Raw genomic sequence first — 18,902 nt, 5'->3', positions numbered from 1 at the left:
GGATTTCCCTTAAGACTGGGAGAGAGAAGCGTTCTTGGGGCTAGACCCTGGCCTCTCTGAAGCCTGTGACCTAGTGTCTAGGAGAGGCTGGTCTACCACTACCTTGGAAGCATGTGGTTTTCCAGGGCGACCTCTGCTCCCTGCCTTTCCTCGCCAACAGCAGTGGGGACCATGCCTTCTCTCACCACGAGGTGGCAGGGCAGGCCTCTTTTCACCAGCTCACCTCACTATGGAGAAACCATCCTAGGTTCTAAGTCAATACCCTTAACAGAGGCCTGTCCAGGAATGAAGAAAGCTAGAAAAATCAGGTCTGGAATTGCTGGTGACTGGCCTCACATGGGTAGACTATCAGCAGGTTTCTTATAGAAAAACTTAGCAGCTTCCTGGGAAGGAAAGCAGATCATGAGTTAAGATCTTGAAGGGGGAGAAGTTATAACTGTCTCCTGGAAATAAGCAGAGTTGGTGACAAAATGCCTGCCTTGGCAAAGGTAGAGCCAAATTTCTCTATTTTATGTAATGGTGGAGAGGAATGAGGGTGGATAACTATAGGGGAAAAGATGGTGGCCAGGGTAGCATGCCTGCTTCTACTCAGGCAGCTGGGGCTGAGCTACTGAAAGTGGTAATAGTTCAGACAAAGTAAGAAAACTTTGGGAAACTCCATGAAGGCAAGTAGGCAAAACAGTTTACCTTTCCCTCTTTGCTCCCAACTCCACCACCTTCAGAGGGCAAGAGGCTTCTAGGCCCAGACACTGATTCAGGGAGGCCCCTTCTCAACCAGGCCAGGTCAGTAACAGATGAAATACCTGGAGAGGCCAGTTCTGGTGTAAGCACCACACCGGAACGCAGATTTCCCCAGGTGAAGGAAATCTAGAAACCTTAACAGTTACTGAACACTTAGCACCCAGTCTGGTACACTGTAACAGCTTTACAGACATCCTGTCAGCTCTGGGAGGACTAAGTTGTTAATGCACCCATTACACAGATGAAGAAAAAGGCCTCAGTAGTTCCAGTTAGTTCCCCCAAGAACTAGCCCAGATGGCCTTGGGCTCTGTCCCAGTCCTCAGCTGTCCACTCCTGACTCAGTGTCTTCTCTCTGTATGCTGTTGTCAGAGCTGCTGGAGGGCTCATCCTGGGGGGCAGCCACGGCAGATACAGCTGGCAGCTTCAGCCTTTGCTGCTTCTGATACTTGACCCTGCGGTTTTGGAACCAGACCCTCACCTACAATCAGAGGCAATGGTCACAGGCTGGAATATGACCAGCAGCTCCCCTGATCCCCACCCCCCTCCCGCCCGACACACAGTGACAACTGCTCTTTGGGCCCACATTCGCTCTTTTATATATGTATGTATTCTAGAGAGGCAGAGATCTAGGCAGAGGGAGAAGCAGGCTCCCTGCGGGGAGTCTGATACAGGACTCGATCCCAGGACCCCGGGATCACACCCTGAGCTGAAGGGAGATGCTCAACCACTGAGCTCCACAGGCATCCCTGCTCTTTCTTCTAACAAAGCATCTCCTCCCAAACACCTTTCCCTATAATTTCAGACACCACTTGTTCATTCAACAAATATTTATTGAGCTCCTGTTATGTACTAGGTACCATCCTAGGTGATGGTGATACATGGTGGAGCAATAGAGCTATGGTCCCTGACCTCATGGAACTCACAGTCCAGAGAAAGGAAAATAACAAACATGGAAACAAAGAAATACATAAACACAAATGGGGGTTTGAGCCTCCTTGAGGAACCAGCACTTAAGCTGAGGTTGAAGGATAAGAGGCTGGTTTAATGGGGACAGAGAAAAGCAGGCTGGAACAGGGGACGACATGTAGGAAAGTGTGGTGTGCTTGAGGACCAGAAAGGAGGAGAGCACGGCTGAAGTATCTGAGACGGAGATGGGGAAGTGAAGGAAGGGAAAATGAGAGGAGTCAGCAGAGGTCAGATCACCTAGGACCATGGAAGCTATGTGAAGAATATAAAAGGAGATGAAGAAAGATGGCTGAGAGGCTACTGCAGTGATCCAGAAAGAAGCTGGGATTGGGATGAACTAGGGGCAATGGAGAAAACTGAAGTGATCCTGTATTTTGAAGGTATAGGTGACAAGGCTTGCTGATGGACTGGAGGTAGGAGAGAAGGAGGAATCTAGGATGACTTGGTATTTTGAGCAATTGGATGGATGGTGGAGCCATGAGTTAGGGAGAGGAACAGATCTGGAGAGGGAAAAGGTCAAGAATTGAGGTTTAGGTTTGTTAAGTTTGAAATGCCTACCCAGAAGACATCCAAGTGGAGATCTCAAGAAGGTAGGTAGATGTACAAGTGAGAAAAAAAGGAGTGGGGACGCCTGGGATGCTCAGTGGTTGAGCATCTGCCTTTGGCTCAGGCCATGATCATGGGGCCGTTGGGGATCGAATCCCGCATCGGGCTCCTTGGAGGGAGCCTGCTTCTGCCTGTGTCCCTGTCTCTCTCTGTATGTCTCTCATGAATGGATAAATAAAATCTTAAAAAAAAAAAAAAAGAAAAAGAAAAAAGGAGTGGGTGGAGATATAAATCTGGGAGTTGTTGGCTTATAGATGGTATTTAAAACCGTGGGGATAAGGACGCCTGGGTGGCTCAGCAGTCGAGCGGCTGCCTTCGGCTCAGGGCATGATTCTGGGGTCCTGGGATCGAGTCTCACATTGGGCTCCCCACCAGGATCCTGCTTCTCCCTGTGCCTGTGTCTCTCATGAATAAATAAATAAAATCTAAAAAAAAACAAAAAACAAACAAAAAAAACTGTGGGAATATATGAGATCAGCTGGGGAGACAAATTTGAGGTCACAAAAAGAAGAGTACCCCTACAGAGATGACAGAGAAGTGGCCAGAGAGCTGGTAAACCAGGAATGTGGTATCCAGAAGCCAAGGGAAGTGTGTGTCAATAGAGAAGGTGCAGTCAACTGAATAAGAGGAGGACAGCATCTGCTGAGTTTGGCAACCTGGAGGTCATTAAGGGACCCGGAGGAGAAGTTCCGATGGAACAGTGGGGAAAGAATTCATATTGGAATGAGTTAAGCAGATGGGAAATGAGGACACAGAGTGACTATAACAAGTTCTTGGGAAGTCTGCCTATGAAAAGAGCAGAAAAATGGTGTAGTGGCTAGAGGAGAATATGGAGATCAAGGGAATGTTTGTTACTATTTTTAATATTTTGTCCTTGAACATACTTAATTTCACTGTCAGCTTCTTTTTTTTTAACATGGAAACAAAGTTCTAGATTAATATCTAGATTGTGTGTCATTCCCATAATGTGGTTTCAAATGGGACTATTTTGCTCATTCATGTAGGGAGTGTGCCAAAGATTATGGCTTGCCTCCCCCAGTGGCCTGGCCCAGAGGCAGAGGGTCCATGTCTCCCCCCAACCTCACCCAGGGCCTTCTGGTCTGCCTCCATGTACAGCCATGGTCCTGCAGCAGTCCCCTGCTCTCACCTGATTCTCTGTAAGGTTGAGCCGGGCTGCTAGCTGAGCTCTCTTCTTCCCCACAAGATTGTGCTGCTTTGTAAAGACGTTCTCCAACTCTTCCAGCTGCTTCAAGTTAAACATAGTCCGAACCCTCTTTTGGGGTCTCTCAGTGTCCTGAAGTTCCTCTGCTGCAGCCCAGTCTGGGGTACCCCAGAAGCCTGAGCAGTGAGCCAGCTCTAAGCCTAAAGAGCATATGTACACACACACAGACACACACAAACAATATGCATAAAATACCTCTGGAAGCATAGAGATTGGTATCCTTGGCTGCTTGTGGGGTGGGGTTAACCAGGTGACTGGGGAACAGGAATGTTAAGGGAAATTCTCTAACTTAAACATTTTGAAGTTTGAGCTGTATGAATGTAATAACTATGCAAAAACGAACTTGAAAATGAGATCACTGTAACATAAGATGGTAAACTGCAATTCAGAGCTCCGCAGTGTGAGGAGGTTAAGGAAAAGTGGCTTGGAGCCATGCGCACCTCGCTCAGATGCAGTGGCATGAATTTGGATGGGGTAGAGAGCCTAGAATGAGGGAGAGGTGGAAAACGCCCAGCTGAAGGGGGAAACGCAGAATGGAGAGAGCCCGGGGAGTAGGCACCAGGTAAAACTGTTACATGGATCTTGGTAACGGGTTGACAAGGCTTGCACTAACTTTGCTCAGGGGTAGGTGGGAAAGCATGAATCAGATTGCCAAAAATGGCAAAGGCTCCTGTAGGTGGATGTTAACGCTAGAGAACGTTAGGGAAACAGTTCAATTCTCTTTGGGATGGATGGATGGATGGATGGATTTATTTATTTGGATTGAAGTGCCTGCGCCGCACCGCCTGAGGTCCCCCTCTAAGAGCGCCACAGGCCAGCAGGCTCCGAGCAGTTCAGCGCGGAGCCTAAGCCCCCCCCGGCCGGCCGTGAGCTGCGGGGGCGGCACTGGGGTCCGGGAACTTGTCCGCTCCTCCCAGCTCCTCGCTGAACCTCACCACCGCAGCAGCCGCTTCGCCCAGATGAAACGGGGCCGTCCGTTCCGGGGAAGAGAGCTGCTTTGGGGATGAGCGTGCGCTACCGAGCATAAGTTATCCGAGGGCGTGGAGGGAGCCAGACGGTCGACCCCTTCGAAGGGCCGCTCTGCAGCCCAGGGCTGGCCGTGGCCGCGTCTTCCGAGGCCCGCTCTGCACCCGCGCGGCACCGCATCGCCCGCCGCGCCTCCCTCCTCAGCAGCGCGCGTGGTCACCTGGTCTCCGCCAGTCCCTCTCGCGGGCCTCGGGCCGCACCGCATGGCCACGGGGCACGGGGCCCCGCCCCGCCCCGCCCGTGCGTGGCTCTCAAACTCAGGGACTTCTCCCCTGCCGTGTGCCCACCGTCGCGGCTTCCACGCGCCCGCCGCCCCGCCACCCCGTACCTGTGACGCCGAGGCCCCGAAGGCCGCAGCAGGGAGCCAGGCGGAGCCCGGGCCGGGGCGGCTGGGGGCAAGGCTGGAGGAGACCCGCGCTCAGGTAGGCGGGCAGCCACGTCGCGGGAAACCCGGAGGGCGCGGGGCCGGGCCGCGGGGCGGCGGGCGCGCGGCGGGCGGGCCTGGCCAGGATGGCCTCGACGGAGAAGGACGAGTCGAGGCGCCCGGGAGCTCGGCGCGTGCCTGGGCCTGGGGGGCGGCGCGGGAGCGCGGGCGGCCGGGGCGCGCGGGAGCCGCCTGAGCGCGGGGGCTGGTCCCGAGCGCCGGGGGGAGCGGGCGCCGAGCTGGGCATGGCGCGGCCCCCGCCCGGGCGGACGCTGGGAGAGGGGCCGGGGCCTGTGGGCGGCCGTGCGGGAGCGCGGGAGGCGAGGGGAGCACCCGGCCTGGGAGGGAGGCCGCCGCCGAGGGCTAGGATCTACATGGGGCGGGCGGGGCGGGGCGGGGCGGGGCGGGGGCCGGCCCCTTCTTCAGCCGCCCAGGCGGGGCCTCGGCGCGCTGCGGGGCGCAGACCCCCCAGAGCCCGCGCACGCCTCCCAGGCTAGTTGGGCGCTGCCTCCCTTCCTCCGCGTTTGAGTCTGCGCACCCCGGCGCGGTGGGAGAGGGCCTGGGCTCGCTGGGGCGCGCGGGAGCCGCCGCCTGGCCACCGGGCGCCTTCGGGCCTGGGCTTATCCTTGCGCCGTCTTCGAAGCAGAAGCGCCAGCCAGATTCGCCTGCGACTAAGCACTTTAAAAAATAATAATAATAAAATAAATAAATAAATAAATTTATTTATTTATTTTAAATATCTTGATAAATACGGTGAAAACAAAATTTCCCATCCGGCACCCCAGAACACGGGGTGTGGGGAGCCCCCTGGCACCAGGACCCTGGGTCCGCACCAGGACCCTGCGTGGAACTGCCAGAGATTATTCCAACTTGGAGGTGCTGCTTCTTGGCCCCCCACTTGTATAGTGGGCATGTGTGTCAAGTTTTCTCATTTTATTTTTTTGCGTAACAAAGCCAAACTCCATTCCCGAACACCTTTCCACTGTGGCTCTGAGGAAGCCTCAACACAGTGCCCTCTCCTGCCCAAGACCAGAGGTCCCAGTACCCCGCTGGGTCAGGGGAGAGGCAGAGCAGGGAGGGGGGCTTCCTCGTGTTTTCTTTCAAACGAAAAACATAACCTTATTTTTCTTCACAAAAGCAAAAAAAAAAGAAAAAGAAAAAAAAAAAAAAGAAAAGAAAAAGAAAAAGAAAAAAGAAACAAAAATATCAATCTTTGAACTATAAAAAACAAAAACAAAAAAACCCCCAGACCCTGGCCTGCCCTGCCTGGAGACCCTGCCACGGTTACCAATTTTTTTTGGATCATTCCAGGAACTTTTTACACCCACATTACCTGAACCCCACTGGAAAAAAAAAATCTTTCCTCTATCCCAAAAGGTGTTAGGAGAAAAGCTGTAACGGTTCCAGCTTAAGAAAAACTCTTTATTACCAATGCATAGGAGTTGTGTATGAAACTCCTTGAGTTATGTTGGTTTAAGGCCAACATTTGTATTCCTGTTTTACAGGTGAATAATCACTACTTACTAGCTTGGGCAAATTACAAGTTACGGTTTGTATTTTCTTACCGGTAAAATGGGTGATAATAGTAGCCACCTGGTGGAGTTGTTGTGCAGATGACAGGAGTTAATCCATGTAAAGCATTTGAAATTGGCCAGGTACATGGTGAGCACTGTGCTTTGCTTGTGACACTCAGAGGGATCCTTGTTGCATCCTGCCTCCTCAGATTGATGGCTGACATTGAAACTACTCAATCAGGTTGAAGGCAGTTCCATGTCATTGTCAATAGGCATCAGCTATTTGGGACACACTTATTTGAAAGACAGTGTGTGTGTGTGTGTGTGTGTGTGTGAGAGAGAGAGAGAGAGAGAGAGAACATGAGGAGGAGGAGGAGCAGAGGGAGAGGGAGAAGCAGACTCCTTGAGGAGCAGGGAGCCCCACTCCAGGCTGGATCCCACGACCCCAAGACCATGACTTCAGCTGAAGGCAGACACCTAACTGACTGAGCCACCAGGTGCCCCAACATATCTCTGTTTAAGGAGATTTTCCTTTCCTGTGCCACCCCCAGGACAGTCCCCGCCCAGATGGCAGTGCCAAGGTGCCAACAGCATGCTTGTGAATAGGGACGCAGGCATCCACCTCTTCAGACCCACAAAGACAATAACAGCTCATGCTGTTGGGGGCTAGTGGAGCACAGTGATAGAAAATGTAGATTTTAGAGTTGGAAAAAACCTATCTTTAAATCTCAGCTTTGTCACTGAACATTTCTGTGACTTCAGATAAGTGGATTATTCACTCCAAGCCTCCAATTTCTTGTAAAATGGGAATGATCTCTTGGGTGAGAAAATAATACTCACCTGATGGGATTGTTACAAGAATGAAATAAAAGGATGTTTTTCGCTAAATGGTAACTATTATGGGGAGGAGAGAGGAGATTTATATTGGTAGATGAGGTGGGCTAAGCTTCTTAAAAGGATTTAGTGAGAGGGTGGGGACAGATTTATAAGGCCAAGATAAAGTATCTGGTCTGTGTCACTTTATGCTCTGAGACTCTCAATGGGCTAATCTTGCAGCAGCATGCACTCTGGAATTAGGGGGCATTGACAAAGAACAAGGTAAAACTTGTAAAATGGAAGGCTTAACATTTTTAATCTGGGGTGCCTGGGTGGTTCAGTCTGTTAAATGTGAGCCTTTGACTCAGGTCATGATCCTGGAGTCCCTGGATTGAGTCCCATGTTCCAGTTCCCTGTTCAGTGGGAGTCTGCCCTTCCTCCTCTTATGCTCATGGGCACACACTCTCAAAGAAAGATTGTATTTATTTGAGAGAGAGAGAATGAGCAGTGCGGAAGGGCAGAGGAGAGAGAGAGTGAGAGAGAGAAGCAGACTCTGTGCTGAGCAGGAAGCCTGATGCAGGGCTTCCTCCTGGGATCTAGAGACTGTGACTCACCTGAAGGCCGACCTTCAACCTACTGAGCCACCCAGGCTCCCTAATAAAATTAAAAATAAAAAAACATTTTAAATCTATCTGTGCTGATTTTTGGATAAAGAATATAGTCACTGTGTCTCTAGCTCTGGATTTTTAGTACACAATTCACTCTATTTCAGTACATGGTTATCTGTTTTTTGTTAATTCACTTATTCTTCCTAAGACTATAAATTCCCAGACAGACATTAATATTCCCAGTTTAAACATAAGTAAATAGAGCAAGAGAGGTTAATAGATTATCTAGGTTCAAATCCTCCAGCTTTGTGAGCTTAGTAACATGTGATTTTAATGTGCATTTATTTCCCTGAATACTGTTTATGTTCAGCATCTTTTCATTAGCTTGTCAACCACTTGGATATCCTCTTTTGTGTGAGGTGCCTGTTCAAGTAGTTTGCTTATTTTTGTGTTGGGTAACCATCTTTTCTTTATTAATTTGTAAGCTGTTTACATATAGATAGATATTTTGGAATCAAGTTCTTTGTTGCAATATACAGAGAAGCAAATATCTTCTCCCATCCTATGGTCTGCCTTTTCATTATTTATTTTTAATTTTTTTCATTCTTTTATTGTTGGGTTTTTTAATGAACAAAAATTACTAATTTTAATACTTTAATGATCTATTTTTGTGTCATTTAAAAGACACCTTTGCCTGACCCAGTCATGAAGTATCTCCTTTATATTATATTCTTATATTATAGTATATTCTTTGCTATTTTAGCTTTTAAATTTAGGTCTGGAATTTATTTTTGTGTAGGTGTTAGGGAAAAGATTTTTAAAGCATGAGTCAAAATCTGAAGCTATAAAGGAAAATATTGATTGATTAAAAAAACACAAAAATTAAAAAATAATTGTAACAATGGTTTGAACAATGGTTTGTACTTTTTGTTTTCTATATAATTTAAGAGATAAATACATTTAAAGAAAAAAAACAATGATTTTATGTAAAAGCTAGTATTTTTGTGATTTTGGTTTGTAACTCCAAATCTTGTTTTCTACATAATTTAAGAAACTAATGCATTTAAAATATTTATGTTTTGGGGCACACAATGTATAAAGATGTAATTTTTGACATCAACAACTAAAAGAGATGGAGACAAAATTGTAAAGGAGCAGAATTTTTGTTATATTATTGAAGTTAAGCTGCTATAGATTCAAATTAGAGTGTTTTAACTTTAGGATGTTAAATGTAATCCTCATGGTAACCATAAAGAAAATAGTTACAGAATATACATAAGGGGAAATGAGAAATGAATTTAAACATTTCACTAACGAAAAAACCCCAAACACGAAATAAGACAGTAGTGATGGAAATGAGGGACAAAAGAGCTATAGGGCATGTAGAAAACAACATAATGACTGAAGTAAATCCTTCCTTCTTGGTAATTACTATAAATGTAAATGGATTAAGCTCTTCAATCAAAAGAGAGAGATTATATCCCATCCAATGAGAAAGAATGTCTTTGTTTCTTACCAAGGGTAGTCAGACATACTTCACTGTATATGGTCTACTGGACAAAAGCAATTTTTTTTTTTTCAGGAAGGTGGGTACTACATAGGGAGGAGAGCTCCACATGAGCATTTTTTTTTAAAAAAAGATTTTATTTATTTATTCATGAGAGACACAGAGGGAGAGAGAGAGGCAGAGACATAGGCAGAGGAAGAAGCAGGCTTCATGCAGGAAGCCCGATGTGGGATTTGATCCAGAATCCCAGGATCATGCCCTGAGCCAAAGGCAGATGCTCAACTACTGAGCCACCCAGGCATCCCAACATGAGCATTTCTTCTTAAAATTTCCCTTACTTCTTGTTTGAGATTCACAAATTCTCCTTGATATAATAATCTATTAATGTGCTGTACTTCATTTATGAACATAATACTAATTATCAAAGATTAATTTTGAAATTAATCTAGTTATGTCCTCCAAAGAGAACAGAAATGGCTTAAAGAGAAATAATTATGTAGAAGTGGCTTAATAAATGGTTTAATATCAAACTTGATTCAGTCATAGTCTAGGCCATGGATGTGACTTTCGAAAGATGGGGATGAATGAAATGTGGCCAGTCAATTCATTCACAATGATCAAGACTTGACCTTGGTTTAGTTGAAGTCATATGAATATGTCCATCCATATGTATACCCTGGATGGCTCAATGGGTCAAGCGACCAACTCTTGGTTTTGGCTCAGTTTGTGATCTCATGGTTGTGAGATCAAGCCCAGCATCAGGCTACACACACGGTGAAGATTCTGCTTGAGATTATCTCCCTCTCCCTTTACCCTTCCCCACCACAAGAGTGCTCTCTCTCTTTTTCTCAAATGAATAAATAAATCTTAAAAAAAATAAAATGACTTAAATGTAAGCTTTGAAACAGTGCAACCTTGGAAACGGCAGCACATTAAGCAACAGCCAGGACACCTGGGTTCCAGTACCAGCTCTGCCAATAGGTTGTGACTTTGGAAGAGATTGTAATAATTATTGAACAGTTGTTAGGCTTTGAGAAATTGAGCTGGGTATTTTATCATAATCTTAATTAGCCACTTTGTAAATTAGATAATACATTTATCTCATACAGGAGAAGAAATTAAAACTCTGAGAAGTTAATAATAGCCAAGATATGCAGCTGGTAAATGACAAAATTAGAGTTTGACACAAGCTTTTCTCTGCATTAAGCTATTTCCATCACTTAATCTTTTGAATCTTAGTTTACTTCTTTGTAGATGTGAGATCTACATATTCTCTGTACCCTTTATAAATTTGATGTTCTTTGATTTCAGTGTAAATATTTAAATGTAATGTTCTGTTCTATTATTATTATCCATTTCACTGAACTGCTGGCAAACCCATTTCTTAGTTTGTACTATCTGTCCTGAACATTTATTTCAGTCAGACTTACCAAATGATGAAATTCCTATTTGGGTTCGGTTAACATACCATATCCTCATTATTTAGTTTTACATTTGTTGTTGTATTTGTAAAGAAAATAAAGTTAAATATTATAGAATTTGACTCCTGCAGTCGGAAGCTACAAGTACCATTTGCTGAAAGTAGAGGTGAAGGCAACTTCTCTCCTCTCCATCAGGAGATGGTTCTGATATTTGTTCTCCCAAAGGGTAGGGGAATAGAGAAGCAACTACACTCTTTTGCCAAACTCCTCTTCACTTTTGCTGTCACTTTGGCCTGGTACCTAAAGATAAAAATATATGTAGGGGAAAAAAGGGCAGAGGTTTATAGATGGATAAAAACAAATGATCCAGGGATGCCTGGGTGGCTCAGCGGTTAAGCATCTGCCTTCAGCTCAGGGTGTGATCCTGGAGTTCCAGGATTGAGTCCCACATCGGGCTACCTGCATGGAGCCTGCTTCTCCCTCTGCCTATGTCTCTGCCTCTCTCTTTCTGTGTCTCTCATGAATAAATAAATAAAATCTTAAAAAAAAAACAAAATAAACAAACAAGAAAACTAAGAGAATCACTGGAGATCCAAAGACATAAACAGATCAGAAGTGAAACAATGGAAAAAGATATTCCATGCAAATAGTAATCAAGAGACCAGGTGTGGATATACTAATATCAGGCAAAACAGATTTTAAATAAAAAAAGAGGGGGATCCCGGGTGGCTCAGTGGTTTGGCACCTGCCTTTGGCCCAGGGCGCAATCCTGGAGACCCGGGATCGAATCCCACGTCGGGCTCCTGGTGCATGGAGCCTGCTTCTCCCTCTGCCTGTGTCTCTGCCTCTCTCTCTCTCCCTCTCTCTGTGACTATCATAAGTAAATAAAATAAAATAAAATAAATTTACAAAAATAAAAAATAAAAAATAAAAAAAAATAAAAAAAAATTAAAAAAAATAAAATTCTTGCACTTTGGGAACCTGGGTGGCTCAGTGGTTGAGCACCTGCCTTGGGCTTAGCTCATGATCCCAGGGTCCTGGGATCGAGTCCCGCATTGGGCTCCCTACAAGGAGCCTGCCTCTCCCTCTGCCTGTGTCTCTGCCTCTCTCTCTCTCTGTGTCTCTCATGAATAAATAAATAAAACCTTTAAAAAAAAGAAAGAAATTAAAAGGATTATGAGAAAATACTATGAACAATTGTATGTCAACAAGTTGGATAACCTAGATGAAATGGACAAGTTCCTAGAAACACAAAAACTACCAAGACTAAATCACAAAGAAATAGAAAATTGGAGTAGACCAAAACTAGTAAGAAGATTGAATCAGTGATCAGAAATCTTCCAAAAAAGAAAAGCTCTGGACCTGGTGTCTTCACTGGTGAATTCTACCAAACATTTAAAGAAGAACTAACACCAATTCTTCTCAAATTTTTCCAAAAAATTGAAGGGGAGACTTGAAGAGGAGGGAACAATTAACTAATTTTTGTGAGGTCAGCATTACCTCATACAAGATAGCCAGATGAAGACACTACAAGAAAACTACAGACTAATATTCCCAATGAATGTAGATGCAAAAGTCCTCAACAAAATACTAGCAAACAGAATTCAGTAACGAATTAAAAGGATTATAGATCACAATCAAGTGAGATTTATTCCTGAGATGTAAGGATGGTTCAACATATGAAAATTGATGAATATAATTCACATCAACAGAATGAAGGGGAAAAAAACACATTATCATCCCAATTAATACAGAAAAAAGCATTTGACAAAATTCAACATGCTTTCACAATAAACACAAACTAGGAATAGAAAGAAACTTCTCAACATCGTAAGAACTATAGAATAAAAACCCATAGTAAACATGATGAAACATTGAAAGTGTTTACTCTAAAATCAAGAATAAGTCTTTCACTTCTGTTCAAACTATGACTGGAGTTTAAGCTAGAGTAATTAGGCAAGAAAAAGAAATAAAAGGTATGGGGGGGACGACTGGGTGGCTCAGCAGTTGAGCGTCTGCCTTTGGCTGGAGGCATGATCCCGAGTGCAGGGATTGAGTCCCGTGTCAGGCTCCCTGCAGGGAGCCTGCTTCTCTCTGCCTGTGTCTCTGCCTCTCTCTCTGGATCTTTCATGAATACTTAAAATCTTTTTAAAAATTTAAAAATAAAAGGCATGGGGGATCCCTGGGTGGCGCAGCGGTTTAGCGCCTGCCTTTGGCCCAGGGCGCGATCCTGGAGACCCGGGATCGAATCCCACGTCGTGCTCCCGGTGCATGGAGCCTGCTTCTCCCTCTGCCTATGTCTGTGCCTCTCTCTCTCTCTCTCTGTGACTATCATAAATAAATAAAAAAATTTAAAAAAAAAATAAATAAATAAAATAAAAAATAAAAGGCATGGGATACCTGGTTGGTTCAGTCAGAAGAGCATATGGCTCTTGGTCTCAAGGTCATGAGTTCGAGTCCTACGCTGGGTGTAGAGATTACTAAAAAAAAAAAAAAAAAAAAAAAAAAGTAAAAGGCATCCAAATTGAAAAGAAAGAAGTAAAATGCAGATATGACCATATATGTAGAAAACTAACGATTCCACACACACAAAAACCTGTTAAAATAAATCATGAATTTAGCAAAGTAACAGTATAAAAAGTCAACACACAAAAATAATTTGTATTTCTCTTTTTTCACTAATTTGCATTTCTATACACAAATAATGAACAATCTAAAAAGAAATTACAAAAACAATTCCGTTTACAAAAGCATCAAAAGGGGATCCCTGGGTGGCGCAGTGGTTTGGCGCCTGCCTTTGGCCCAGGGCGCGATCCTGGAGACCCCGGATCGAATCCCACATCAGGCTCCCGGTGCATGGAGCCTGCTTCTTCCTCCGCCTGTGTCTCTGCCTCTCTCTCTCTGTGACTATCATAAATAAATAAATAAAATAAATTTTTTAAAAAAAAGCATCAAAAGGAATAAAAATACTTAGGAGTTAACCAAGGAGGTGAAAGACTTGTACAATGAAAACTACAAAACATTGCTGAAAGAAGTAGGGAAGACACAAATGGAAACATATTCTATGTTCACAGATTGGAAGACATTATTATTAAAATATCACTGCTACCCAAAGTGATGTATAGATTCATTGCAATCCTTATTAAAATCCCAGTGGCATTTTTCACAGAAATAGAAAAACCCATCCTAAAATTCATATGGAATTTCAAGTGACCCTGCATAGCCAAAACCATCTTGAAAAAGAAAAAAAAAAAAACTGAACAACTCACACTTCGTGCTTCAAAGCTACAGTAATGAAAACAGTGCTATTGGCTAAGGTAGACATATAGACCAATAGAATAGAATAGAGAGCCCAGAAATAAACTGTCACATACATGGTCAAATGATTTTTGACAAGGACTTCAAGACCATTAAATGGGAAAAAGACAGTCTTTTCAAGATTGTACTTATTTATGAGAGAGAGAGAACCCGCACAAGCAGGGGGAGGGTCAGAGAGAGGGACAAACAGACTACATGCTGAGCAGGGAGCCCGATGTGGGGGTCAATCCCAGGATCCTGGGATCATGACCTGAGCCAAAGGCAGACACTTAACAGACTGATCCACCCAGGCACCTCAAAACAGTCTTCTTTTCAACAAATGGTAGTAGGAATACTGGATATCCACCTGCAAAAGAATGAAGTTAGACCCTTACCTAACACCACATACAAAAATTATAAAAATCGATCAAAGAATTAAATGTAAGACTTAACACAATAAAACTCTTACAAGAAAACATGGTTCAAAAGCTTCACAATATTGTATTTGGCAGTGATTTCCTGGATAACACTAAAGGTACAGGTAACAAAAGGAAAAACAGACAAATTAGACTTCATAAAAATTTACCTTTTTTGTGCATCAGAAGACTCTATTAACATCCACTTGTCAGGACGAACACCTATTGTATGTTGTATGGACCATATCACTATATTGTACACCTGAAACTAATATTACACTGCATGTTAACTAACAGGAATTTAAATAAAAACTTAAAGAAAGACACTATCAATACAATAAAAAGACAACTCACAGAATGGAAGAAAATATTTGCAAATCATATATCTGATAAGCCAATTATGGCTAGGATATATAAAGAACTATTATAATTTAATAATAAAAAGACAACCAAATTAAAAAATAGGCAAAGAATCTGAATAGACATTTCACCATAGATGTACAAATGGCCAATTACCAACATCACTAAACATTAGGGAAAGCAAATCAAAACTACAATGAGGGTGTTATTCTGTATGTTGGTAAATTGAACACCAATAAAAATTAATTTATTAAAAAAAAAAAAAACCAAAACTACAATGAGATATCACCTCATACCCAGTTGAGTGGCTACTACCAAAAAAATGGAAAATAATAAGTGCTGGCAAGGATGTGGAGACATTGGAACCCTGTGCCTTATTGATGGCAGTTCCTCAAAAAATTAAAAAAATAGAATTACCATATGACCCAGCAATTCCACTTCTGGGTTTATGCCCAAAAGAATTGACAGGAGTGTCTGGAAGAGCTATTTGTATGCCCATGTTCACAACAGCGTTATTCACAATTGCTAAAACATGGAAGCAATCCAAGTGTCCATCAAAGGATGAATGGATTAGCAAAATGTAGTATACATACACAATGGAATATTATTCAGCCTTAAAAAGGAAAGAAATTCTGAAATATACTACAATATGGGTGAATCTTGAGGACATAATACTAAGTGAAATAAGCCAGTCACAAAATGACAAATGCCATATAATTCCACTTACATGAAATACTTACTTAAAATCATAATGAGAGAAAGTATAATGGTGGTTGCCAGGAGCTCAATGTGGGAAGTATGGAGAGATATTATTTAATGGGTAAGGAGTTTTCAGTTTTATAAGATGAAGAGTCATGAGAATTGGTGGTATGACGGTTGTACAACCATGTGAATGTATTTATTACCACTGAACTTCACATTTAAACATGGCTAAGATGGTAATTGTTATGAATATTTTATCACAACAGAAAAAAGTGAAAAAAAAAAGACAATGGATAGATCTCTTCAATGTATTGAGAGAAATTAACTGTCCATCTAGAAATTTATATCCAATAATTTGGTTAATTATAATTACATATCATAATATAAAATATAAACATAAAATGACAATTTTATATCATTTAGTATATTAAACTATCATTTAAGAGAGAAGTAAAAATAAAACATTTTCAGACATACAAAGACTAAGAGAGTTTGCTACCCAAAGACCATCCCTTATAAGAGACATATTAAAGAGTAGGTTAGCAAGAAAAAACAAAATTCAGGAGGCACAAAAAATATAAGCATAAAGGTCTATTAATTTGTCAATAAAGTTTCATCAACTATCAATTATTAAGAATATAATTTTTTAATTACAAAACTAAAATTTCAACAGCAGTAATAAAATTGAGCATATTAAACAATGGCCTGTTAAGGTGAATGACTAATTTTATTTATTAGTAGGCAAAATAATAGTTAAGATAATAAAAATATATGGGGGCACCTGGGTGGCTCAGTTGGTTAAGCCTCTGCCTTTGGCTCAGGTCATGATCTCAGGGTCCTGGGATGGAGCTCTGCATGGGGCTTCCTGCTCAGTGGGGAGTCTGCTTCTCTCAGTCCCTCTGCTCCTCTCCTTGTTCATGCTCTCTCTCTCTTTTAAAGATTTCATTTAGGGACGCCTGGGTGGCTCAGTGGTTGAGCGTATGCCTTTGGCTCAGGTCGTGATCCCGGGGTCGTGGGATCGAGTCCCACATCGGGCTCCCTGCATGGAGCCTGCTTCTTCGTCTGCCTGTGTCTCTGCCTCTCTTTCTGTGTCTTTCATGAATAAATAAATAAACTTTTTTAAAAAATAAAGAGGGATCCCTGGGTGGCGCAGCGGTTTAGTGCCTGCCTTTGGCCCAGGGCGCGATCCTGGAGACAGGGGATCGAATCCCACGTCAGGCTCCCGGTGCATGGAGCCTGCTTCTTCCTCTGCCTATGTCTCTGCCTCTCTCTCTGTGTGTGTGACTATCATAAATAAATAAAAAAAATAAAGATTTCATTTATTTATTTGAAAGTTATTTGCATAAGTAGGGGGAGCAGGAGAGGGAGAAGCAGACTCCCCACTGAGCAAGGAGCCCAATACAGGGCTTGATCCCAGGACCCTGAGATCATGACCTGAGCTGAAGGCAGACGCTTAACCACCTGAGCCAGCCAAGAGCCCTCTCTCTTACATAAAATAAAATCCTTTAAGAAATTTATGGACAAATACTGAAAGAACAGAAATACAAACCAGCAAAGGATTTTTTTTTTTTTTTTAAGACAGGGAGGGGTAGGTAGAAGGAGAGGGAAAGAGAATCCCAAGCAAGGTGTGGAGCCTGATGCAGGGCTCCATCTCACAACCCTGAGATCATAACCCAAGCCCAAATCAAGAATCAGACACTTAACCGATTGGGGCACCCCAAAACCAGCAAAGGATTTTAAAAGGGGGCAGTGTATACAAGGAAAATTTTATCACTCCTATAGAAGGCAATAAAGGAAATGAACACATTTTTAAAAGAATGGTAAACAAGATACAAAGAAATAGGAGAAGAAAATCCAAATCAAAAAGCATTAACACAGCACGGAAGACAGAACCTTAGCCAATGTTTAAATGAGATGAGTGTTTCTTTTTTTTTTTTTTTTTAATTTTTATTTATTTATGATAGCTGAGGGAGAAGCAGGCTCCATGCACCGGAAGCCCGACGTGGGATTCGATCCTGCATCTCCAGGATCGCGCCCTGGGCCAAAGGCAGGCGCCAAACTGCTGCGCCACCCAGGGATCCCAAGAGATGAGTGTTTCTAAACCAGGAGGGGATGGCAGGCCAGGATAGCTTTCCTAACTTCTTGGTTCTTGAATTTGCTCTTAAAGATGTTTTTGTGGGGACGCCTGGGTGGCTCAGCGGTTGAGCGTCTGTCTTTGGCTCAGGGCGTGATCCCGGGTTGTGGGATCAAGTCCCATATCAGTCTCCTTGCAGGGAGTCTGCTTCTCGTGTCTCTGCCTCTCTCTCTCTCTGTCTCTCATGAATAAATAAATAAAATCTAAAAAAAAAAAAAAAAAAAAAGACTAGCAATAAATGAATTGTGTTCAATTTAAGTAGGTGGGGAAAAAACCGATAGGGGAAAAAGTTAAAGAAAATAGAAGGAAAATGCAGATAAGAACAAAAAGTAATTAGGGATCCCTGGGTGGCACAGCGGTTTGGCGCCTGCCTTTGGCCCAGGGCGCGATCCTGGAGACCCGGGATCGAATCCCACGTCGGGCTCCCGGTGCATGGAGCCTGCTTCTCCCTCTGCCTGTATCTCTGCGCCTCTCTCTCTCTCTCTCTCTCTGTGTGACTATCATAAATAAATAAATATATTAAAAAAATTTTAAGAACAAAAAGTAATTAAATAGAAAAAATGATACAGTTAATAGAAAAAGTATAGTTGAGAAAAATCAACAAAATCCAAAATGCTTCTTTGGAAAAGATAATAGAATAAACAAGCCACTATCAAGACTTATCAAGAGTAAAAAGAGAAAAGACATAATAAAAATTGTAAGGAATGATGACAGAGTAATAGAAAACAATATACCACTAACTGTTCATTGATAATTAACATTTTATGAACCACTTCCCCCTTCCCCAAAAAAGAATCCAGTTCCAATAATTTTATAAAACAAGAAATCCTGATCTTACCCTGTTTCAGAGTTGAAAAAAGGGAAAGCTACCCAAATAATTTTTTTTTAAGATTTATTTATTTATTCATGAGAGACACAGAGAGAAAGAGGCAGAGACACAGGCAGAGGGAGAAGCAGGCTCCCAGCAAGGAGCCTGATATGGCACTCAATCACCGACCCCAGGATCACACCCTGCGCCAAAGGCAGACACTCAACTGCTGAATCACCCAGGTGTCCCCAACCCAAATCATTTTTAAGGCTAGTGTATGTTTGATATTCAAACCAGAAAAAGATGGTTTACAAGACAAAAATCATAAACCAAT

General features: G+C 43.0%; 1 protein-coding gene across 1 annotated transcript; it reads right to left on the bottom strand.

Moving 5' to 3' along the window:
* Positions 1-934: 934 nt before the first annotated feature.
* On the bottom strand, positions 935-5,361 carry NOTO (notochord homeobox). Its single transcript, XM_025994726.2, has 3 exons — positions 4,890-5,361; positions 3,461-3,675; positions 935-1,219 (listed from the first exon to the last, which is right to left on the bottom strand). The coding sequence occupies exons 1-3, from the start codon at positions 5,230-5,232 to the stop codon at positions 1,061-1,063; spliced, it is 717 nt and encodes a 238-aa protein (XP_025850511.2). The 5' UTR covers positions 5,233-5,361; the 3' UTR covers positions 935-1,060.
* Between the last annotated feature and the right edge of the window lie 13,541 nt (positions 5,362-18,902).

The sequence above is a fragment of the Vulpes vulpes genome, chromosome 8 (genome assembly GCF_048418805.1).
Source record: "Vulpes vulpes isolate BD-2025 chromosome 8, VulVul3, whole genome shotgun sequence".
NCBI classification, from domain to species: Eukaryota; Metazoa; Chordata; class Mammalia; order Carnivora; family Canidae; genus Vulpes; species Vulpes vulpes.
Note: the sequence above shows the minus strand (reverse complement) of the source record. Positions and strands in the feature narration are given on the sequence as shown.

Bases quoted from the DNA above. Each gene is read 5' to 3' on its own strand.
- NOTO (XM_025994726.2), bottom strand. From the start codon at position 5,232: ATGCCCAGCTCGGCGCCCGCTCCCCCCGGCGCTCGGGACCAGCCCCCG. The intron at 3,676-4,889 runs GTACGGGGTGGC...TATGCTCTTTAG, and splicing joins TCGGGGCCTCGGCGTCACAG to GCTTAGAGCTGGCTCACTGC. The intron at 1,220-3,460 runs GTGAGAGCAGGG...CTCTGATTGTAG, and splicing joins TCAACCTTACAGAGAATCAG to GTGAGGGTCTGGTTCCAAAA.